At 37.3% G+C, this 24870-nt stretch overlaps 1 protein-coding gene across 1 annotated transcript; it reads right to left on the bottom strand.

The window, feature by feature from the left end:
* Positions 1–16558: 16558 nt before the first annotated feature.
* LOC119807865 (NKG2-A/NKG2-B type II integral membrane protein-like) lies at positions 16559–23592 on the bottom strand. The gene is given in 7 exon segments (XM_038320054.1): positions 16559–18357; positions 19059–19200; positions 19502–19602; positions 21788–21957; positions 23002–23103; positions 23416–23566; positions 23569–23592. Coding segments are annotated over 6 exon segments (666 nt in total). The 3' UTR covers positions 16559–18357; positions 19059–19082.
* Between the last annotated feature and the right edge of the window lie 1278 nt (positions 23593–24870).

Raw genomic sequence — 24870 nt, 5'->3', positions numbered from 1 at the left:
AATAAAAAACCCCCAGAAGTCTGAATAGGTTCTTAAATGTACTAGTTTCTGACAGAAAATATGTATATCATAGTTCTACTGACTATGGCAATTTTCTTGGGCTGTATTCCATATACAGCCAGCCACCGTCTTTATCACCATCATCATGATTATTATTCAATATGCCTTCACCATTATTATCATCATCCTTTTATGTTAATCGACCTTTTGGCTTTGTATGTACAACATGTGTTCCTGGGCCCCTCTGAAACCAGAGAGAGTGTTGAATATGCTGGAACTGTGCATATAGACAGGTGGATGCTGGGAAGTGAACCCTAGTCTGTTGGAAGAGCAGCTAGTGCTCCCAGGCACTGAGTCAATTCTTCAGCCCAACATTAATCCCTTCTAAGTGTCAGTAGTAGGACAATGGGGCACATAGTTTTCCTTTCTAAAATTCTTCTTCATCTTTTAACTGCTTATTGTATTTTAATGTAAACAAAAAGTTTAGAATTTCACTTAGAGAACTGTTATCTAATGTTTCTTCAAAGATTTGAAAAATCAGAATTTTAAATTTTCAGTTGTAGATGTTTTAGCACAAGAGCTTCCTTTTGTTTTCTCTTCATGGCTTTTGTTCCTCTTCTAGGCTCTCTCATCTGTTCTCTCATCATCACTGGGTCACCTTTTAAATGACGGAAAGTGCAGTATTAGCTGCTCTCTGGAAACGGCAATGTCAGACAACTGTCGCCAGACTCTGAGATCCTTTTTAAAAAATTCATTATTTTATATTATAATAACTCATACAAGAAAGATACAGAAAACCATACTGATTAAGCCAAGTCAAAATATGAATTCTTTATTAGTTGATGGCAAAGAGCAGGCACATACCTCAACATTCCTTGATGCTCAAGTTCAGGGGTACAGTTCAGGGCAAAATACACGATGTTCAGAGTTTACATCAATGTTAGATGAGGGTCAGCATAACCTTGGAGCATTTATTTCTGGCAGAGACCAGTCACAGTTTTAGGCACAGCGTGACAATTATTTTTTAGTTTTATCTTCTCTAGGTTTTTTTTTTTTTTTAGCTTATGTTAAGTTTGTGTAAACATTAATTATTTTGGTTAGTATGTCTGGACAATGGAAATCGCAATTGTTTTTCTAATAGTGGTCTATTAGTATTGTTAGTGGTGGATAGAGAGATAAGAACTGTCTAAGCAAACCCAAAATGGAGCCTGGACAAGGTGGTATTACGCTAGACACTGCAATATATCTGTGAGTGCATATGTGAGTTATCATGTGCATGCAGGAGCCCATGGGGATGAGAAGAGGGTGTCTGATCTGGTGGAATTAGAATAACAGACTACTCTGTGCTGGCATGTGGGTGCTGGGAATTGAACCTGTGGCCTCTGAAGAAACAGTAAGCATTCTTATCCTCTGACCCAAACTCAGGATGTCCTAACTCTTTCAACGTCACTTGCCTTTGTTCTTTATTGTTTTTCATTACACCAGTTCTTGTCTCAAACAGTGTTATCAACACATCTCTTAAACGGTCTCAAAAGGTATCTTCTGGCTAGGAATCTACATTGGGTGAATGGGCTGTGTCTACTAGATATACTGAGACTCAAAAACAGTTTGAGCCCTGGGAATACAATCTTGGCTGAACAGGACTGTAAAATTATTCCACAAACAGAAAAACCAAACAGCATCGTGGCTCACTGGGTAGCAGCACTTGTTACGCAAGCCCAGACACCCGAGTTTGACCCCTGGACTCCACATAAAAGAGGAAGAAGAGAACCAGCTCCATCAAGTTTTCCTCTGACCTCCTCATGTACACCGTGGCATCCCCTGCTTCTAACACATAAAACAAATTATAAGCTTAAACAGACATATTTTGTTAGTCATAGTTTAATAAGAATTGTGCTAATGCAATAGTTATCATGGCATATTAAACTTAACGGGTGTATGCATCTTTAGACGAACAGTCTTTAATATACAATTATTTTGCATACAGATAAAAACAACTATGATTCTTCTTTCTGAATCATTAATTCTGTGTAAAAGCAATTAAAAACCAGAAATCAGGAGGTGGTCCCTGCAGATAGCATTTTTTATTTCAAAGTTAGAATGAGCTAAAAAAAAAAATTAAGCACAGGACAAAGAGAAGAATAATATTGTTACAGGAAGAAAACGAAGAGCTGTGATGGAGCTGGGGGTGGGGTAGGGTGAGGTGTGGTGTGGTTTAATTACAGATCAGTAACCTTAATGGAAAGCATCAGGCACAAACTAATCTTACACTGTCTGAGAAAATAGAACTGTGATTCTAATAAAAAGAAAATGACACAAGAGTTAGAGTTACAGACTTCCTAAAATGATTTGTAAGTGTCTCCAGGGAGTTCAGTAAAATAAAAACACACACGTTGCAAAGGTAAGAATACTTGAAGCTAACATGTTTTCTCTATTATTGTACACTGCTGCTTCCATAGCAGAGCTCTCTTCTTTCTTCTGGATGCTCCTTCTGTGCCACACACAAACAGGATGCACATGCACAACAATCACACTACTCTCAGCAAGGTCCCCTTTATCCAAACATTGCACTTACCTGGTTTCCTGTATTTTGATGCCATTTTCACACAGCCAGGACCCATCTGTTTCATCTATGTTAAGAATAATCCACCCTTGAATTTTAAACAATAGGAAGCTTTCCTGTTGAGTATAGAAAAATAACAACCCATAACTTTACATAATCCTGAACATTTTTTCTTTATTTTGCCTTTTAAAAATATTTATTTATTACATTTTGTGTGTTACTGAAGCCAGGCCAAGATAATAATGTATTTATAAGAAGACAATGATCTAGAAATATGAACACTACATTCTCATAAATAAACATTAAAGAACGATTATACCTTTTATCACTCAGTAAGAAGAAATAATCATGTAAAATAACTATACAAAAGTTTTTAGAATTGTCTTAAATTTCCTACTGACAAATAACGATGAGTCAAAAATGAATTGAGTTTTCTAGAATAGATTATATATTCAGTAGTTTTGAGGGAAGCTGTGGGGAAAGAATTTGTTTTGGATTCATATGCTTTATGTGGACATATAACTATGCGCCAGAGGTTGCTGCTGTGCTTGTGTATGTTTGAGTCTGCATTTTCTTTTCCATGGACCAGCATCTGGAGTTCATAGCTGTATTTTATTCATGGATGCTCAAAACTATGCAAATGTAAATTAACTTTCATTATTAAATTCCTGTTGCTTCTAGATAATAATCTTTCTTCGTCACATCCTTGTGGCTCTTGTCCAAAGGAGTGGATGTCATATTCCCACAATTGTTATTACATTAGTGTGGAGAAAAAAAATTGGGCTGACAGTTTGGAGTCCTGCAAAGCCAAAAACTCTAGTCTGCTTTACATAGAGAGTGAAGAGGAGCAGGTAAGAGCTGCCGTGTCTCAATCATTGCTTAACCATTTTTCCGGTTGGTGTGATGTGTGTGAACTCGATTCACATTCTTATACATGTTTCATGTATTTACAACTCTGTATAACATTTCATTGTTTTATTTTAGAACATTTTATCTATATTTGTGTACTGGTACTGAATACTTATTTCCAGATTTTTTTTTATTTTATAGAAACCATTTTTTTACAAGTACATTTAGCTTGAAATTAACTTTGTCATTTAATTTTACCACACACAAAAATATCTATATGTATTTGATAACTAATATTGATCAGAATGTGAATAGGTGGAGATAATTAAACTCAGATAACTAGGCAGACATTTTCATTTCCTTTTTGTACATTTCCTACGCATATTCTTTTTTATTTAAATTTTTAATTTATTTTTATTATTAAAAATTTCCACCTCCTCCCCACCGTCTATTTCTCTCCCTCTCCTTTAACTCCCCTCCCCCTACCTTGCCAGTCCAAGGAGCAGTCAGGGTTCCCTGCCCTGCAGGAAGTCCAAGGTCCAACCCACTCCATCTGGGTCTAAGAAGGTGCGCATCTAAACTGATTAGGCTCCGCAAAAGCCAGTACATGCCGTAGGATCAAAACCCAGTGCCATTGTTCTTGGCTTCTCAGTCAGCCTTCATTGTCAGACATGTTCAGAGAATCCGGTTTGATCCCCCGTTTTTTCAATCCAGGTCCACGCTGGCCTTGGTGAGCTCCCATTAGACCAGCCCCACAGTCTCAATGGGTGGGCACATTCCTCCTCGCTGTCCTGACTTCCTTGCTCATGTTCTCCCTCCTTCAACTCCTCATTTGGGTCTTGGGAGCTCAGTCCTGCACTCCAGTGTGGGTCTCTGTCTCTAGCTCCCTCCATCGGCAGATGAAGCTTCTATGGTGATATGCAAGATATTCATCAGTATGGCTACAGGAAAGGGCCATTTCAGGCTCCCTCTCCTCAACTGCCTAAGGAACTAGCTGTGGACATCTCCATGGTTACCTGGGACCACCCTCTAGAGTGAAGTCTCTTGCTAACCCTAAAATGGCTCCCTTAATTAGGATATTTTCTTCCGTGCACCCCTATCCACTCTTCCTCCATCCCAACCATCCCATTCCCCCAGGTACTCCCCATCCTCCCCTCCTCACTTTTCTATCCACATCTCCCCATCACTCCTTACCGCCACCCCACCCCCACCCCCAAGATCCCAAGTTTTGCCTGGCAATCTCGTCTACTTCCAATATCCAGGAAGATAACTATATGTTTCCTTTGGGTTCACCTTCTTATTTAGCATCGCTAGGATCTGGAATTATAGGCTCACTGACCTTTATTTATGTCTAGAATCCCCTGATGGGTGAGTACATACCAAATTCATCCTTTTGGGTCTGGGTTACCTCACTCAGAATAGTGTTTTCTATTTCCATCCATTTGCATGCAAAGTTCAAGAGGTCATTGTTTTTTACCGCTGAGTAGTACTCTAATGTGTATATATTCCACACTTTCTGTATCCATTCTTCCATTGAAGGACATCTAGGTTGTTTCCAGGTTCTGGCTATTACAAATAATGCTGCTATGAACATAGTTGAACAAATGCTTTTGTAGTATGATAGGGCATCTCTTGGGTATATTCCCAGGAGTGGTATTGCTGGATCCTGGGGTAGGTTGATTCTGAATTTCCTGAGAAAACAACACACTGATTTCCAAAGTGGTTGCACAAATTTGCATTCCCACCAACAGTGGAAGAGTGTACCCCTTACTCCACATCCTCTCCAGCAAAGGTTATCATTAGTGTTTTTTATTTTAGCCATTCTGACAGGTGTAAGATGGTATCTCAACTTTGTTTTGATTTGAGGTTGAGCATGACCTTAAGTGTCTTTTGGCCATTTGAACTTCTGTTGAGAATTCTCTGTTCAGTTCAGAGCCCCATTTTTTAATTGAGATAATTAGCATTTTAAAGTCTAGTTTCTTGAGTTCTTTATATATTTTGGAGATCAGACCTGTGTCTGTTGTGGGGTTGGTGACGATCTTTTCCCAGTCAGTAGGTAGCCCTTTTATCTAAATGACAGTGTCCTTTGCTTTACAGAAGCTTCTCAGTTTCAGGAGGTCTCATTTATTCAATGTTGCCCTTATTGCCTGTGCTGCTGGGGTTTTACACAGGAAGTGGTCTCCTGTGCCCATGTGTTGTAGACTACTTCCCACTTTCTCTTCTATCAGGTTCCGTGTGGTCAGATTAATATTGAGGTCTTTAACCCATTTAGACTTGAGTTTTGTGCATGGTGATAGATATGGATCTACTTTCATTCTTCTACATGTTGACATCCAGTTATGCCAGCACCATTTGTTGAAGATGCTTTCTTTCTTCCATTGTATACTTTTAGCTCCTTTGTTGAAAATCAGGTGTTCATAGGTTTGTGGGTTAACATCCGGGTCTTCTATTCAATTCCATTGGTCGACTTCTCTGTTTTTTGTTTTTGTTGTTTTTTGTTTTTTTTTCATGGTTTATTTTTTTATATTTAAAATTTCCATCTCCTCCCCTCCTCCTCCTCCTTCCCTCCCCTCCCCTCCACCCATACCCCCCCTCCCTCCCTCTCCAGGCCAAGGAGCCATCAAGGTTCCCTACTCTATGTTAAGACCAAGGTCCTTCCAACTCCCCGCAGGTCCAGGAAGGTGATCGACCAAGTTGAAAAGGCTCCCAGAGAGCCCGTCCATGCAGAAGAATCAGAGCCCAGCGCCATTGTCCTTTGCTTCTCAGTCAGCCCCCACTGTGGGCCACATTCAGAGAGTCTGGTTTGGTCGCATGTTCCATCAGTCCCATTCCAACTGGAGTTGGTGATCTCCCATTAGTTCTGTCCCATCGTCTCCATGGGTGAACGCACCCCTCACGGTACTGACTTTATTTCTCATGTTCTCCCTCCTTCTGCTCCTCATCAGGACCTTGGGAGCTCAGTTCAGTGCTCCAATATGGGGCTCAGTCATTTTCTTCATCTATCACCAGGTGGAGGTTCTATGGTGATATGCAAGAAATTCATCAGTATGGCTATAGGAACTGGCCTTTTCAGGCTCCCTCTCCTCAGTTGCCCAAGGAACTAACTGGGGCGTCTCCCTAGAAACCTGGGAACCCCTCTAGGGTCAAGTCTCTTGACAACACTCAGATGGCTCCCTAAATTAAGATATATGCTTCCCTGCTCCCATATCCACCCTTCCTGTATCCCAAGCATCCCATTCCTCCGAGCTCCCTCCATTCTCCCCTTCACACTTTTCTCTCCGCATCTTACTTTGGCCGCGTCTCGCCCCACCCTCAAGTTCCCAATTCTTGCCTCGCGATCGTGTCTACTTCCAATATCCAGGAGGATTACTATATCTTTTTTTGGGGGGGGGGATCACCTTCTTATTATCTACTCAAGGATTCCAAATTATAGGCTCGATGTCCTTTAATTATGGCTAGAAACCGATTATGAGTGAGTACATCCCATGTTCATCTTTTTGGGTCTGGGTTACCTCACTCAGAATAGTGTTTTCTATTTCCATCCATTTGCATGCAAAATTCAAGAAGTCATTGTTTTTTATCGCTGAGTAGTATTCTAGCATGTATATATTACACAGTTTCTTCATCCATTCTTCCACTGAAAGGCATCTAGGTTGTTTCCAGGATCTGGCTATTACAAATAATGCTGCTATGAACATAGTTGAGCAAATGCTTTTGTAGTATGATTGGGCATCTCTTGGGTAGATTCCCAATAGTGGAATTGCTGGGTCCTGGGGTAGGTTGATCCCGAATTTCCTGAGAAACCTCCACACTGCTTTCCAAAGTGGTTGCACAAGTGTGCATTCCCACCAGCAATGGATGAGTGTACCCCTTACCCCACAACCTCTCCAGCAAAGGTTATCGTTGGTGTTTTGGATTTTAGCCAATCTGACAGGTGTAAGATGATATCTCAAAGTTGTTTTGATTTGCATTTCCCTAATAGCTAAGGAGGTCGAGCATGACTTTAAGTGTCTTTTGGCCATAAACCATATGGTCATCTCATTAGATGCTGAAAAAGCATTTGACAAAATTCAGCATCCTTTTATGATAAAGGTCTTGGAGAGATTAGGGATACAAGGGTCATTCCTAAATATAATAAGAGCTATTTATAGCCGACAGCTAACATCAAATTAAACGGAGAGAAACTCAAGGCTATCCCACTAAATTCAGGAACATGACAAGGCTGTCCACTCTCTCCCTATCTCTTCAATATAGTACTTGAAGTTCTTGTAATTACAATAAAACAGCATAATGAGATCAAGGGGATTCGAATTGGAAAGGAAGAAGTTAAACTTTCGTTATTTGAAGATGATATGATAGTATACATAAGCAACCCCAAAAACCCCACCAAAGAACTCCTTCAGTAACGTGGCAGGATACAAGATCAACTCCAAAAAATCAGTTACCCTCCTATACACAAAGGATAAGGAAGCAGAGAGGGAAATCAGAGAAGTATCACCCTTCACAATAGCCACAAATAGCATAAAATATCTTGGAGTAACTCTAACCAAGGAAGTGAAGGATTTATTTGACAAGAACTTTAAGTCTCTGAAGAAAGAAATTGAAGAGGATACCAGAAAATGGAAGGATCTCCCCTGCTCATGGATTGGAAGGATCAACATAGTAAAAATGGCAATTCTACCAAAAGCAATCTATAGATTCAATGCAATCCCCATCAAGATCCCATCAAAATTCTTCACAGATATTGAGAGGACAATAATCAACTTTATATGGAAAATCAAGAAACCCAGGATAGCCAAAACAATCTTATACAATAAAGGTACTTCTGGAGGCATTACCATCCCTGACTTCAAACTCTATTACAGAGCTACAGTATTGAAAACAGCTTGGTATTGGCATAAAAACAGAGAAGTTGACCAATGAAATCGTATAGAAGACCCGGATCTTAAACCACAAACCTACGAACACCTGATTTTTGATAAAGGAGCCAAAAGTACATAATGGAAGAGGGCATCTTCAACAAATGGTGCTGGCATAACTGGATGTCAACCTGTAGAAGAATGAAAGTAGATCCATATCTATCACCATGCACAAAACTCAAGTCCAAATGGATTAAAGACCTCAATATTAATCTGAACACACTGAGCTTGATAGAGGAGAAATTGGGAAGTACTCTACAACATATGGGCACAGGAGACTGTTTCCTATGCATAACCCCAGCTGCACAGACTTTAAGGGCAACATTGAATAAATGGGACCTCCTGAAGCTGAGCAACTTCTGTAAAGCAAGGGACATCGTCACTAAGACACAAAGGCAGCCTACTGACTGGGAAAAGATCTTCACCAACCCTGCAACTGACAAAGGTCTGATCTCTAAAATATATAAGGAACTCGAGACTAAACTTTAAAATGCTAATTAACCCAATTAAAAAATGGGGCGCTGAACTGAACAGAGAATTTTCAACAGAAGACTTCTCTGTTTTTATGCCAATACCAAGCTGTTTTCAATACTGTAGCTCTGTAATAGAGTTTGAAGTCAGGGATGGTAATGCCTCCAGAAATTCCTTTATTGTGTAAGATTGTTTTGGCTATCCTGGGCTTTTTGTTTTTCCATATAAAGTTGATTATTGTTCTCTCAAGGTCTGTGAAGAATTTTGATGGGATTTTAATGGGGATTGCATTGAATCTATAGATTGCTTTTGGTAGAATTGCCATTTTTACTATGTTGTCCCTCCCAATCCACAAGAAGGGAGATCCTTCCATTTTCTGGTATCCTCTTCAATTTCTTTCTTCAGAGACTTAAAGTTCTTGTCAAATAAATCCTTCACTTCCTTGGTTAGAGTTACTCCAAGATATTTTATGCTATTTGTGGCTATTGTGAAGGGTGATACTTCTCTGATTTCCCTCTCTGCTTCCTTATCCTTTGTGTATAGGAGGGTAACTGAATTTTTGGAGTTGATTTTGTATCCTGCCACGTTACTGAAGGAGTTCTTTGGTGGGGTTTTTGGGGTTGCTTATGTATACTATCATATCATCTTCAAATAACGAAAGTTTAACTTCTTCCTTTCCAATTCGAATCCCCTTGATCTCATTATGCTGTTTTATTGTAATTACAAGAACTTCAAGCACTATATTGAAGACGTAAGGAGAGAGTGGACAGCCTTGTCATGTTCCTGATTTTAGTGGAATGGCTTTGAGTTTCTCTCCATTTAATTTGATGTTAGCTGTCGGCCTGCTGTAAATAGCTTTTATTATATTTAGGTATGAACCTTGTATCCCTAACTTCTCCAAGACCCTTATCATAAAGGAGTGTTGAATTTTGTCAAATGCTTTTTCAGCATCTATTGAAATAATCACGTTTTTTTTCTTTCAGTTTATTTATAATATGGATTACATTGATAGATTTGCATATGCTGAACCAGCCTTGCATTTCTGGGATGAAGCCTACTTGATCGTAGTGGGTAATTTTTCTAATGTGTTCTTGGATTCGGTTTGCCAGTATTTTACTGAGAATTTTTGCGTCGATGTTCATGAGTGAGATTGGCCTGTAATTCTCTTTCTTGGTTGAGTCTTTGCGTGGTTTTGGTATCAGGGTAACTGTGGCTTCATAAAAGGAATTTGGCAATGATTCTTCTGTTTCTATATTGTGAAATACCTTAAGGAGTATAGGTATTAGATCTTCTTGGAAGTTCTGGTAGAATTCTGCATTGAAACCATCTGGTCCTGGGCTTTTTTTGGTAGGGAGGTTTTTGATAACAGCTTCTAATTCTTCGCGGCTAATAGGTCTATTTAGATTGTTCACCTGATCTTGGTTCAACTTTGGTATATGGTACTTATTTAAAAAATGTCCATTCCTTTTACATTTTCCATTTTTGTGGCATACAAGCATTTGTAGTAAGATCTAATGATTCTCTGAATTTCCTCTGTGTCTGTGGTTATGTCCCCCTTTTCATTTCTGTTCTTGTTAATTTGCGTGTTCTCTCTCTGCCGTTTGATTAGTTTGGATAGGGGTTTGTCAATCTTGTTGATTTTCTCCAAGAACCAGCTTTTTGTTTCATTGATTCTTTGGATTGTTTTCTGTGTTTCTATTTTGTTGATTTCTGCCTTCAGTTTGATTATTTCCAGTCTTCTACTCCTCCTGGATGAGTCTGCTTCTTTTTTTCCTAGAGCTTTCAGGTGTGCTGTTAAGTCTCCAATGTGTGCTTTCTCCATTTTCTTTAAGTGGGCACTTAGTGCTATGAACTTTCCTCTTAGTACTGCTTTCATAGTGTCCCATAAGTTTGAGTATGTTGTGACATTGTTTTCATTAAATTCAAGAAAGACTTTGATTTCTTTCTTTATTTCTTCCTTGACCCAGGTGTGATTCAGTAGTTGACTGTTAAGTTTCCATGAATTTGTAGGCTTTCTAGGGGTAGCATTGTTGTTGAATTCTAGCTTTAATCCATGGTGATCTGACAAGTCACAGGTTGTTATTAATATTTTTTTTTTGTATCTGTGGAAGTTTGCTTTGTTACTGAGTATATGGTCAATTTTCGAAAGGGTTCCATGAGCTGCAGAGAAGAAGGTATATTCTCTCCTATTTGGGTGGAATGATCTATAGATGTCTGTTAAGTCCATTTGTTTCATTACTTCCATTAATTCTCTTATTTCTTTTAGGTTTCTGTCTGATTGACCTGTCCATTGGTGAGAAAGGTGTGTTGAAGTCTCCTACTATTAGTGTGTGTGGTTTGATGACTGCCTTGAGATTTAGAAGTGTTTCTTTTACATAAATGGGTGCCTTCATATTTGGGTCATAGATATTCAGGATTGAGATTTCCTCCTGATGAATTATTCCTGTTATGAGTATAAAATGTCCATCTCCATCTCTTCTGATTGATTTTAGTTTGAAGTAAATTTTGTTAGAAATTAATACGGCCACATCCGCTTGTTTCTTAGGTCCATTTGCTTGAAAAACCTTTTCCCAACACTTTACTCTGAGTAGATATATTTCTTTGTGGTTGAGGTCTGTTTCTTGTAAGCAGCAGAATGTTGGATCCTGTTTTCGTATCCAATCTCTTAGCCCGTGCCTTTTTATAGGTGCATTGAGTCCATTGATATTAAATGATATTAATGACCAGTGGTTGTTAAAGCCAGTCATTTTTTTTTTGGTAGTAGAGTTTGTGTGTTACTTTCTTTGATTTGTGCTTGTGAGGGGTCGCTAGATGACTGAGTTATTGTAGGTGGTGTTATCAGTGTTGTGTTCCTTGGGTTGTGATTTTCCTTCTATTACTTTCTGTAAGGCTGGATTTGTGGTTACATATTGTTTAAATTTGTTTTTATCCTGAAATATTTTGTTTTTTCCATTGATAGTGAACGATAGCTTGGCTGGGTATAGTAGTCTGGGCTTGCATCCATGGTCTCTTAGTTTCTGCAGTACCTCTATTCAGGACCTTCTGGTTTTCATGGTTTCCATAGAGAAGTCCGGGGTAAAGTCTGATAGGTTTACCTTTATAAGTTACTTGACCTTTTTCCTTTGCAGCTCTTAATATTCTTTCTTTGATCTGTATGTTTTGTGTTTTGATTATTATATGGTAGGGAAAGTTTTTTTTTTTTTTTTGATCTAGTCTATTCAGTGTTCTGTATGCTTCTTGACCCTTCATATGAATATCTTTCTTTAGGTTGGGAAAGTTTTCTTCTACAATTTTGTTGAATATATTTTCTGAGCCTTCGATCTGTAATTCTTCTCCTTCATCTACTCCTATTATTCTTAGGTTCGGTCTTTTTATTGTGTCCCAGATTTCCTGAATGTTTTGTGATGAGAATTTGTTGGATTTGCTGTTTTCTTTGATCAGTGCGTTTATTTTCTCTATGGTATCTTCAGAATCTGAGATTCTTTCTTCTATCTCATGTATTCTATTAGTTATGCTTGTTTTTGTAGTCTCTGTTCATTTACCTAGATTTTCCATATTCAGGTGGCTCTCGGTTTGTGTTTTCTTCATTGCCTCCATTTCAGTTTTCAAATCTTGAACTGTTTCCATTACCTGTTTGATTGTTTTTTCTTTGTTATCCAGGGTATCATTTATGGATTTACTCATTTCTTCAAACTTTTTGTGATACTTTGATTTGGAAGGGTCTTCTGTTTGAGTTGATTTCATTGGTTAATAAAGAAACTGCCTGGCCCATTTGATTGGCCAGCCCTTAGGTGGGCGGAGTAGACAGAACAGAATGCTGGGAAGGGAAGTCAATAAATCGCCATGCCTCTGCTCTCTGGGTCAGACACAATGAAGCTCCGGCCCAAGATGGATGTATGCTAGAATCTTCCTGGCAAGGCACCACTTCATGGTGCTACACAGATTATTAGATATGGGTTAATCAAGATGTGAGTAAGAGGCTGAAACTAAGGGGCCAGGCAGTGTTTAAATGAATACAGTTTGTGTGTTGTTATTTCAGGGCTTAAGCTAGCCAGGCGGCTGGGAGCCAGGCGGGATGAAAAGCAGGCCTGCCTGCAGCTACAATACTTCTCATCCACTTTTTTAAGGGAGTTTTTCATATCCAGTTTAAGGGTCTCTATCACTTTCATAATGTCAATTTTTTCATTTCTTCAAGATTAGGGTGTTCCAGTCCTTCTGTTGTAAGATTGCTATGTTCTGGTGTTTTCATGTTGTTTTTCAGATTGTTAGAGGGATTCTTGCCTTGGCGCCTGCCCATCTCTTCCTTCAAATGCTCTCCAATAGTTCTTCTGGTACAGGAATATGTCCCCTTGTTGGCCAGGAACCCCTCTGATGGATCTTCTGTTATAGGATAAGGGCTCCTTGTTGGGCAGGTACACCTCTGATGGGTCTTCTGTTACTGGATATTGGCTCCTTGATAGGCAGGTATCTCACAGACAATAGGCCCAGCTCTCACCAGCAAGCTGAGTGAAAGAAAGGATCTCTAGCCACTCACCACTGGGTCCCAGCCCCAATACGGGCCGAGCAGGGCAGTTTTGTGACCCTTAAGGAGTGGAGCGGTGCCTTAGGGACGCTGGGATGGGATGGGAAGAGAAGGGCAGAAGGCACGGGGTGAAACCCCTGCAGAATTACCAGAAAGATTAGGGGGTTGAGGAATATCTGTGCTCTGTGACCCAGGCTTCTGCCCCCTATACATATTCTTATTTGGTCTTTCTGCTCAAATCTTTATTTTCTTGTCTTTTGCTATAACTAGTTGCACATGCCTATGAGTTTTATAAGACAGGAACTGGACGTATTTGACATCTAATGTAATCATAAAAATTTTAATCCCTTAGTTTTAATTTTATGTGCCATTTGAATTAGAATAATACAGACTACAATTGTAATTGCTATGGTAAAAATAATATGGTAAAAGCTTTAGTGAAAATTAGTTCAGTAAATTCCTACATTTCAACATTTTCACAGTACAACCCATAGAGGGACAAAAACACTTTCAAAAGTAGTTGGTATTTCTCAGTTAAGTATTTTAAAGCTTTTTATTAAATTATACAGTCACAATTGGTATAGTTAAAAGCAAACTTTATAATGCCCCTGTTATTTATATATTTTGAAAAATCAGAGTAACCATTCCACATTTAATCCACATATGTACTTGAAATAAAAGAATCTTCTTTACTAAGAAGAAGCATTGAAAGACACTTCATCATTACACAGGAAAGTTCCTCTATAATTTCTCAAAAGCATGCTTACAGGGAGAGACAACTCTCTGGTCATTATCACCAAGGTAAACAATAAGGCCAAAAGGATGATGCCCAGGATCCCAGAGTTGAGCTTCTCTGGAGTTGATAAAAACTCTACAGAGATAGAAAATGGACACATATGTTCACAGCATTTACACAGAAGAGAACTCAGAAAATCAGAATAATAAACACAGCACCCAAGCCTTTGTCATGCTGCAATTGGTCTATAGGCAATATCATTGCATTTCCACTGAATAAAATGATCATATATTCTTGCAACAATGAATGAAAACTGATCAAATCTTAAATATAGTAGCATGGGTCAGATTGGAGCTTCCTTTCCTTCCAGTAAGCAGCCTATTCCTATCTTCATGACAGTCACTCACCACCCCAGAACAGTTACACTGAAGGTTCATTCAATGCTTTACTTTTGCATTGGCTGTGCCTGCTGATATTGAGATGTTTCTGGGAAGCATTATGAAGGCTCAGCTCCATCAGCTGATTTCCTACAGGGTCACTGAAAAGGAACTGTGGTGGTCCCTGGGTTTCTTTTGATGCTTCCCTGGGTCCTAAGCCACCTGTTCAGTTCTGAGCAGATGACTCATAACTCATGTCTACAGCTCTGAGAGGATCTATTGTCATTCTACTTATGAAGATGTCCTGATCCAGTCACAAAGGAGGGGTCCAGAGAACTGTAGTTTTTGTAGAGGTGATACATCTAATTTTACCTTTGGTCTTGAGCTCATATGTTATAGTTTAAAAAATACCATAAATTTGATAAATTATTATAAATAGGAAAAATTAAAAATACAAATTAGTGAGATGAAAATGTTCACAAACTGAGGGTAAAATTATATACTGAATTTAGTTTCCGTATGTCCTCAAACTCACCCAACATATATCCCAATGTAATGACACAAAATCAATCTTTTGAAACAGAATAATTATTTAAATCTTGTCTTGTAAAAAACAAAACAGTATATTTGAGGCAATTGATACCAAAGAACATAATACTTTAATAAAAAAGCCCAATGCTGAAATAAAATCAGTTTTGCATCAATTTTATGTTGTTTGAATTCAATAAGAATTTTACCTTGGGCCTAGAGTTCCTGTGTTATAGTTTAAATATATACTACAAATTTGACAAATTAGTACTAATAGGGAAACTGAAAAAAACCAAACAAATTAGTGAGACAAGAAAGTTTACAAATTAAGTGTAAACTTATACATTAAATTCAGTTTTCATATGTAATCAAACTCACACAACATGTTTTCAAATAGCAAAACATGACACAAAATAACTCTTTTGAAACAGAACAATTATTTATATTTTGTCATGTAAGAACAGTAGTACATTTGAGGCAATTGATACCAAATGACACAATGCTTTCATGAAAAGGCCCAATGTTGTAATAAAATCAATATGCATCAATTTTATGCTGTTTTAATTTAATATAGAAATTGAATGATCTAAATCAGTGATTAGGAACATTGATATTTTCTAATTGTTTACATTATCTGATTTTGGGTCAATACTTTATATGAATTTAATAAAATGAACCATGTGCTATTAAGTTAGCATTTATATGGAGTAATAAAATGTTTCTGAGAAATTACAAAAAATTAAGTGTTTGGAAATATTGAAAATTATTTTGTGTCAAAATAACATGTACAAATTAAACAATATTTGAAACACTTCAAAATTATTTTTCTCAAAAGATATTTTTAATATTTATTTTATTTGATAAAATAATTTGTTATTGATTTAATGGCTTAACTTTGAAGCTAACAAAGTAATAAAGTTAAGGCACTACATAATCAAATATTGTTTTGTTTATACTTAGCTAGAGAACCTGTGGTTGTTAAAATCTACCATTTTATCAGATTACTGATTCAGTTATAAGAAGATTTCATTAAATAATTTAATTCTTGAGTTCTGGAATCAGTGAGATCTAGAATTAATTTTGGCCTTGAGACTTATAACACATGACTGTTAAACAATTATTAGTATTTGCATCACTTAAAATCAACTTAAAATCAACACTTTGTCATCAGGTCTCCTGTGGCTGTAGGTTTAATTATATTGATAAGAAAAACAAACACGAGTATGTAACATGAATGGGACCAGGCCTGCTTGTTTGGGCTTCTGTCCTGCCTGGTACCCCACAGCAGGCAGGCCCCAAAGAAATAACACAGAGATCTGTATAAGTTATAAAGCTGATTGGCCCATTAGCTCTAACCTCTCACTGGCTAACTCTCACATCTTAATTAACCCACTTTTCTGATCTATGTTAGCCATGTGGCTCAGTACATTTTTTTAGTGGGGCAGATCACATCCTGCTGCTTTGGTGATCTGGGCAGGAATGGGAGGAATCAGCTTCCTCCTTCCCAGAGTTCTCCTGTTCTCTTTTTTTTTTTTTTTTTGGTTTTTCGAGACAGGGTTTCTCTGCAGCTTTAGAGCCTGTCCTGTTCTCATTACATCATTTCTACTTCCTGTCTGATTTTCCCACCTTTACCTCCTGCCTAGCCAATCAGCGTTTATTTAAAACATGATTGACAGAATACAGACAATTCTCCTGCACCACGAGTAGGTGGCTAACTCTCCACAGACAGCAAGGACAGAACTTTGAGACAATCCTCCAGTGTGTTCCATGAGCTGGATGTCCCTGAGGAGCTTAAAGGCACCCATGCTCCAGTTTGATTCCCTGCTTCAGAACTGTGCCTCAGTGGCTCTACATGGAGCACTTCAGTGTCCCCTGGACTGAATGGGCTGGTGAAGACAAGGAAGCAGTGACAACCTCCCTCTCCTTTTTATTTTTTATATAATTGATCTTTTATTCAAAATCCTGTTTTCTGCTTTACATATTAATATCAAGTTATTGCCATTTTAAGTTTTTGAAGATTTTTTATTTGTCCTATTCACTGCTAGATTTTCTCTACTTCAGTGAGACATGAGTGCTGTTTACTGTCATAGGTTGTATTTTTCAGCTACAAATTCTTTTTTTTTCAATACTGCTTGGTCTATTAACTCAGGATTCTTTTTTAAATTTTTTTTTAAAGAATTTCCACCTCGTCCCCACCTCCCATTTCCCTCTCCCTCCCCCCACTCTCCTCTCCTTCCCTCTACAGTCTAAAGAGCAACCTTCCTCTCTTGCCAGAAAGACCTCCTGTATTGAGGTGAGGAACTCACAGGAGTCCTGTGGGAGCTGAGTAACAAACTGTGACAGTGAACAAAGCAGGCTGTCCTATGAGGCTCAGGGTGAGTCATGAGTGGAGAAGTAGATTTCTCATTAATGTGTCTCTGAAGGCTGAACAGGAAATTCTCATCTCTGACTGATTTTGAAATCGGTTTTTTATCATCACATCTTTACAATGTAGGTCACTTTGTGGTCTTGTTGAAAGGACATAGTGGTCAACTAAGCGTATCTTGTAGTGTGTCATTTACTGAGTACCTTACAAGAATTGCTATGTGTTCTAAAAAGGTGAGAGAGGATTAATCACCAAGCTTCCTCTTTCAAAAGATTCTTATTTGAATTTTCTCTTTTACAGAAAAATATTTTTATATAATATATTCTGATTGTAGTTTTTCCTCTCTCTACTTCTTCCAGTTCCTACACACCTCCCCTTCCATCTGAATCCATACCCTATTTTTCTCTCATTAGAAAACAACCAGGCACCTAAGTAGTAATAATATAATATAAATCAAAAGAAAACAAATTGTAATATGAGAAAAGAACTGAACAAGAGAAAGTATCAAAGTAAAAGCATAAGAAATGCATATAGATGCAGAGACACATACATTCTCACACAGGAATCCCTTAAAATCCAAAACTGTAAGTTATAATAGATACGCAAAGAATCTTTAAGTTATAAAACAAAGTAACCTGACTTAAAATTATGAGATAAGGAATCTCCAAAGATGCCATTGAGTTTGTTTTGTGTTGTCAATTGACACCTGATTATGGGCCCTACCATTAAGAATGCTTTATTTCTTCAGCGTGACACTCTTGGAGAAAATTAAATTTTCATTTGCATGTGACCACTGATTGTAGTTAGCCTGTGTGTTAGCTAGGAGTTCAGGTGTCCACTTCTCTCTTCAGTTTTTGGACTCCATCTGGTGCAGACACATGCAGATCCTGTGCATGCTGCCACAGTCTCTGTGAGTTCATCTGTGTGCAAGTGCTGTTGTGTCTGGAAGGATTTGGTTCCCTGGTGTCCTTCATTTCCCTCTGGCTCTTACACTCTTTCTGTCTCATTTTCCACAGTCCCTGGAGCCCTGAGGGGAAAGATTTGATAAACACATCCCTTTTAGGACCATAATTTCCAAAGGCATTGATTTTGAACTGACAATCAAAAGCCTGCTTGGGACTGACCTAGTTCCTCTGCATGTATGGTTACAGTTGTGTAGTTTGGTCTTCTTATGGAAATCCTAACAGAGGAGTTGGTGTCTGTTTCTGACATTTTTGCCTGCTTCTGGAACTCTTTTCCACTTCCTTGTTGCATCATTCATTCTTAATATGAGGGAAGGGGCCTAGTCTTATTTTAACTTGATATGCCATATTTTGGTGATATTCTAAGGAGACCATCCTCTTCTGTGCAGAAGCAGGAGAGGAGTGGATTACCGGGGGAGAGGCTGGGAGGAGTGGAGATGGGTATCTACATATACATGAAAATGCTGTTAATAAATGAGCAATATAGTTGTACTCAAGGAACTCAATATGTAATCTTCAGCTTCCAGCAAAGCAATACTACAAAGTTCTATGACAACAGCAAATTGTATGGTAAATTTGAAATGTAGCAGTACTTCTGCAGAATCTCTCCTTGAATATATGTAATGACTTATAAAATTTAGCATTATAAAGAGTATCTTGAGCAAAGTTTCAGATACAAAAGTAATAAAAATCATTATTAGAACAAATAATATAATTCACTTTAATATGTACATAGTCCTAATCTAATTATGAAATAGAGAAATACCTGAAAGACTCCAATACAGGGTTTTTAGTTGGTGAGCTTTTGCTTACAAAGATATGTATGCAAAACTGCACAGTCATCTGCTGGGAGGCCAGAGGTTGAAAGCATGACACAGTTATGTTCACCATGGAAAAGTTCTGTTATCCTGCAATGGTCGAAACACAAAAATATATACTTTATGTGGATAATCTATTAAGTGAGTGATTCATATAAATAAGTGCAAAAGAATGATCTCATGCAAGTAGGCAATGATGTCTTACTAATAGTGTAGTAAATGCTGATTATTATGAAAGCCAAGTAGCCAATTCTTCTGATTCACATAAGGAGTTCATGAAGGTCAGCTTCTTTCTGCCTGTTTATAATTCATCTTCATTTATTGACACCATTTTTTGAGGCTTTCTTTTTATGATTTTTTCTTCTCTATTGCATCATTCATAAAAACTTACCTTGGTGTGAAAGTTGAGTCTTTTTTCAAAACCCAGGGTTGATCTCTGCTTTCCCGAAAGACTCCAGTCCATGTGATCAGTGAGAGGGATTGCAGAAAGTTCTACCAGGGAATCAAATAATTTTATTAGCATGAAGTCTCATACTGTCTTTTAAATGTGTTAGCATATTCTTTCATAGTATGCTTATTATCTAGTATGAAGCAAATTATTAAAGTTGAGAACACTTATTACATTGCCAAAACATTCAAATACATATGTCATTTTGACTTAGAGTTAACTTTCAAATGTTTACAATTATAAGTTTTATTCTTGTATTAGTAGGATATTTGGCAACTTAATTATGTAACTTAATTTATATTTATGCTCACAACACAAACATAACATGGATTCAAACAAATTTCCAGAAGCTATGCATGAAATTCTCTGGATATTGTGCTCAAATCAATTTTTCTACTATTTCTCAAAGTTCAGTTTTAGAAGAAAGGTTGTGGTTTGCTATTGATGAAATGGGTGATGTAGTAGACATAGTTTCTGTTTTATGGGTGGCCATGCTATCACTAAGTAGCTGAGCCTCCACTGTTGTCAATCATTGTAGAGGTGGATTACTAATAGGGTAGCTCTAAAGCTTCTCTTGGCTACTGTTATAAATAAAGATCAAACTTGGGGAGTTATAATCAAAGACACAAGCAAGAAATTCTGAAGGCCTGAAACAAAGCTGAAAGGTCTTGACACCTGAAGGTTTGGGACTATAGAATGGCAGGACATCCTGTGTCCCTCATTCAATGGAAGGAAATTACCCTATATGTTCTCTCTCAGGGCCCAGCAACAACATGTAGATTATGTGAGCTCTCTCCTACATGCATAAAAGAGACTGGCCAACAGCACTGGGCAAAGCTGAAAGTGCCTAATGGAGTAATTGGTCATATGAAGAGTTTCTCTTACTTGCTGAAGGACACCGGGGTGGGACCTGGTATCCAAGATCTCATGAGTACAAATGGCCATGTAAGTTGCCTCTGCCCTCAAGGATGTGACATTCACTCCTTTCTTTAATGGCCACCAGGTAGTGTGAGTGGTGTGGGAGTATTGTTTGTGTTCTGTCAGTTATGTTTTAAATAAATGTTGATTGGCCAGTAGCCAGGCAGGAAATATAGGTGGGACAACCAGACAGGAAGTAGAGATGGGTCAATGAGAACAGGAGAATTCTGGGAAGGAGTAAGCTCATTCCTCTTCAGTGTGACCCTGCTATAGAAGAAGCAAGATGTGACTGTCCCACTGAAAAAGGTACCAAGCCACATGGCTAACATATACTAGAATAATGGGCTAATATATAAGAGTTAATAAGAGGCCCGAGCTAATAGGCCAATCAGTTTATAACTAATGTAAACCTCTATGTGATTCCTTTGAGACTTAATGATTGCAGGAACTGGGCAGGACAGAAATCCAGACAACTCGTGGGTTTTAGAATGTTATGCTTATATAACATAGCAGTGAAAATTTGCAAAATGCAGTTCAATGCAGTAAAATGGATCAACGATTTGTTCTGAGAGTAATAGTGTTGGTTCTCAATCTTCCATATGCTGCAATGCTTTTATACAGTTCCTCACATTATGGGGACCCAAAGCTATACAATTATTTTGTTTTCTACTTCACAACTGTTATACTGCTACTGTTATAAATCTCAATAGAAATATCTGATATTCCCTATGTTCCTAGGTGAGCCCTGTGAAAGGATCCTGTACCCTTAAAGGGATTGCGAACCTTGGGTTGAGAACTGCTGAGCTGCAGGATGTCTATGCAACAGTGCATACATAAGTTCGATTCCTGTCTTATAAAACTCAAAGGCACGTGAGGTCAATTATAGCAAAATCAGAAAAAAATGTTTTGTGCAGGAAGACCAGATGAGAGTATGCAAATGGCGGGGACATGAAAGAAATGAAAATATCTGCCTACTTATCTGAATATAATTACATCTACCTATTCATATTCTGATCGACATTAATGATCATACACATATAGATATTTATGTGGATGGCAAAATTAAATGGCAAGGTTAATTTCAGACAAAATACACTTGTACAAGAATGTTTTTTATAAAATAAGAAGTATCTGGAAATAAGTATTCCCTACCAGAAAACAAATATAGATAAAAGGTTCTAAAGTAAAACAATGACATGTTATACAGAGTTGTAAATACATGAAACATGTATAAGAATATGAATGTACTCCACATATAGCACATTGACAGTATTAAAGGTTCAGCAATGATTGACACACGGCAGCTCTTACCTGTTCCTCTTCATTATCTATGTAAAGCAGACTAGAATTTTTGGCTTTGCAGGACACCAAACTGTCAGCCCAATTTTTTTTCTCCACACTAATGTAATAACAACTGTGGGAATATGACATCCACTCCTTTGGACAAGAACCACAAAGGTGTGATGAAGAAAGCTTATTATCTAGAAGCAACAGGAATTCAATAATGAAAGTTAATTTATGTTTGCATAGTTTTGAACATCCATGTATAAAATATAGCTATGAACTCCAGATGCTGGTCCTTAGAAAACAAAATGCAGACTCAAACATACACAAGCACAGTTGCAACCTCTGGCCCATAATTATATGTCCATATAAAGCATATGAATCTAGAACAAATTCTCTCCCCACAACTTTCCTTAAAATTACTGAGTATAACATCTATTATAAAATACCAAGTTCATTACTGACTCATCATAGATTGCAAGTGAGGAATTAAGCCAATTATTATAACTGTTGTATAGTTATTTTACATGATTATTTTTTATTGAGTGACAAAAGGTATTATCATCCTTTATTGTTTACTTATGAGAATATAGCATTCAAGTTTCTAGATCATTCTCTTCCTATAACTACATCATTATCTTTGCCTGGCTTAAGTTAGACATAAAATATAATGTGTACAAGCCTCAGAACTTTGGCAAGTTAAGTTTACCTTTCTGAATTGTAATTAGGAAGGTGTGAGTTTGCTCCTTTATTTTAGTATCTGGAAGGTTAATGTAATTATTAGTAAATTTGACATCTAAAATAATCATAACAATTTTAATCCCTTAGCTTTTAATTTATGTGCTACTTGAATTAGATTAATACAGAATACAACTGTAATTGGTATGGTATGAATAATATGGTAAAAGCTTTAGTGAAAATTAGTTCAGTAACTTCCTAAATTTCAACATTTTTACAGTACAACCCATAAGGTGACAAAAACACTTTCAAAAGTAGTTTGTATTTCTCAGTTAAGTATTTTAAAGCATGTTGTTAAATTGTAAAGTCATAATTGATATACTTAAAAGAAAACATTATAATGCCCTTCTTTATAACTTTGAAAAAATCAGAATAAAAATTCCACATTTAATCCACATACGTACTTAAAATTAAAAGCATTTTTCTCACTAGGAAGAAGCATTGAAAGACATGTCATCATTAAAGACAAAAGCTCCTTTATAATTTCTCAAAAACGTGCTTACATGGAAAGACAATTCTGGTCATTATCACCAAGGTGACCAATAAAGCAAACCAGACAATGCCCAGGATCCCAGAGATGAGCTTCTCTGGAGGTGACAAAAATTCTGCAGAGATACAAAATGGATACAGATGTTTACAGCATTTACACAGAAGAGAACTCAGGGAATCAGAAGAATAAACACAGCCCTGCTGGCCCTGCCCTATGCTGCAATCGGTCTATAGGCAATATCATTGCATTTCCAGTGAATAAAATGATCATATATTCTTGCAACACTGAATTAAAACTGTTCAAATTTTAAACATAACAGCATGGGTCAGGTTAGAATTTCCTTTTCTTCCAGTAAGGAGTCTATTCCTGTCTGCTTGCCAGTTACCACCCCAGAACAGTTACACTGAAGGCCCATTCAATGCCTTACTTTTGCAGTGGCTGTGCCTGTCAATCCTGAGATGTTTCTGGGAAGCATTATGAAGGCTGAGCTCCATCAGCTGATTTCCTGCAGGGTTACTGAAATGGAGCTGTGAGTGCCCCTGGGTTTCCTTTGCTGCTTCCTTGGGTCCTGAGCTACGTGTTCAGTTCTGAGCAGGTGACTCATGACTCATGTCTACAGCCCTGTGAGAAGCTATGGTCATTCTACTTAAGAAGCTACATATCCTGATGCAGTCACACAGGAGGAGCCCAGAGAACTGTAACTTTTGTACAGTTGAAAGATCTAATTTTACCTTGGGCCTTGAGTTCATGTGTTATAGTTTAAAAACATACTACAAATTTGACAATTAGTACAATAAGGTAATCTGAAAAAAACAAACAAACAAATTAGAGATGAAAAGTTTTACAAATTAAGGGTAAAATTATACATTGAATTTAGTTTCCATATGTCCTCAAACTCACCCAGCATATGTCCCCAAAGGCATGAGACATAATATCTCTTTTGAAACAGAATAATTATTTAAAACTTGTTATGTAAGAACAGTAGCAAATTTGAGGTAACTGATACCAAATGACGTAATACCTTTGTGAAAGGTTCAATGCTATAGCAGAATATATTATGTATCAATTTTATTTTGTTTGAATTTAATAAGAAATAGAAATATAATGATCTAAATCAGTGACTAGGAACATTGACATGTTTAATTGTCTACATTATCTTATATTGGATCATTACTTTACATGAGTTTAATAAAATGAACCATGTGCTATTAAATTAGCATCTATTTGGAGTAATGGAAGGGTTCTGAGAAATTGCAAAAATAATTAAAGGTTTTGTAAATATTGGAAAATATTTTGTGTCAAAATAAACATGTACAATTTTAATATTTAAAACACTTCAAAACGGTTTTTATCAAAAAGAGATTTTTAGTATTTATTATATTTGATGAAATAATTTGTTATTGATTTAATGCCTAAACTTTGAAACTAACAAAGTGATAAAGTAGAGGCACTACATAACCAAATATTGTAAATTTATACTTAGTCGGAGAACATGTGCTTGTTAAAATCAGCCATTTTCCCTTTTTCTTGATTTTTATTGTTTTTTATTTTTTCTCTGCTCCCCCTCCCTCTCTCTCTCTCCCCCTTCAATCCTCCCACAAGGTCCCCATGTTAACAATTTACTCAGGAGATCTTGTCTTTTTCTACATTCTACTTCCCATGTAGATTAGATCTATGTAAGTCTCTCAGTGTCCTCATTGTTGTTTAGGTTCTCTGGGATTGTGGTTTGTAGGCTGGCTTTCTTTGCTTCATGTTTAAAAATCACCTGTGTGTGAGTGCATGTGATAATTGTCTTTCTGTGTCTGGGTTACCTCACTCAGAATAATGTTTTCTAGCTCCATCCATTTTCCTGCAAAATTCAAGATGCCATTATTTTTTTCTG

This window comes from Arvicola amphibius, chromosome 2 (assembly GCF_903992535.2).
Source record: "Arvicola amphibius chromosome 2, mArvAmp1.2, whole genome shotgun sequence".
Lineage (NCBI taxonomy): Eukaryota > Metazoa > Chordata > Mammalia > Rodentia > Cricetidae > Arvicola > Arvicola amphibius.
Note: the sequence above shows the minus strand (reverse complement) of the source record. Positions and strands in the feature narration are given on the sequence as shown.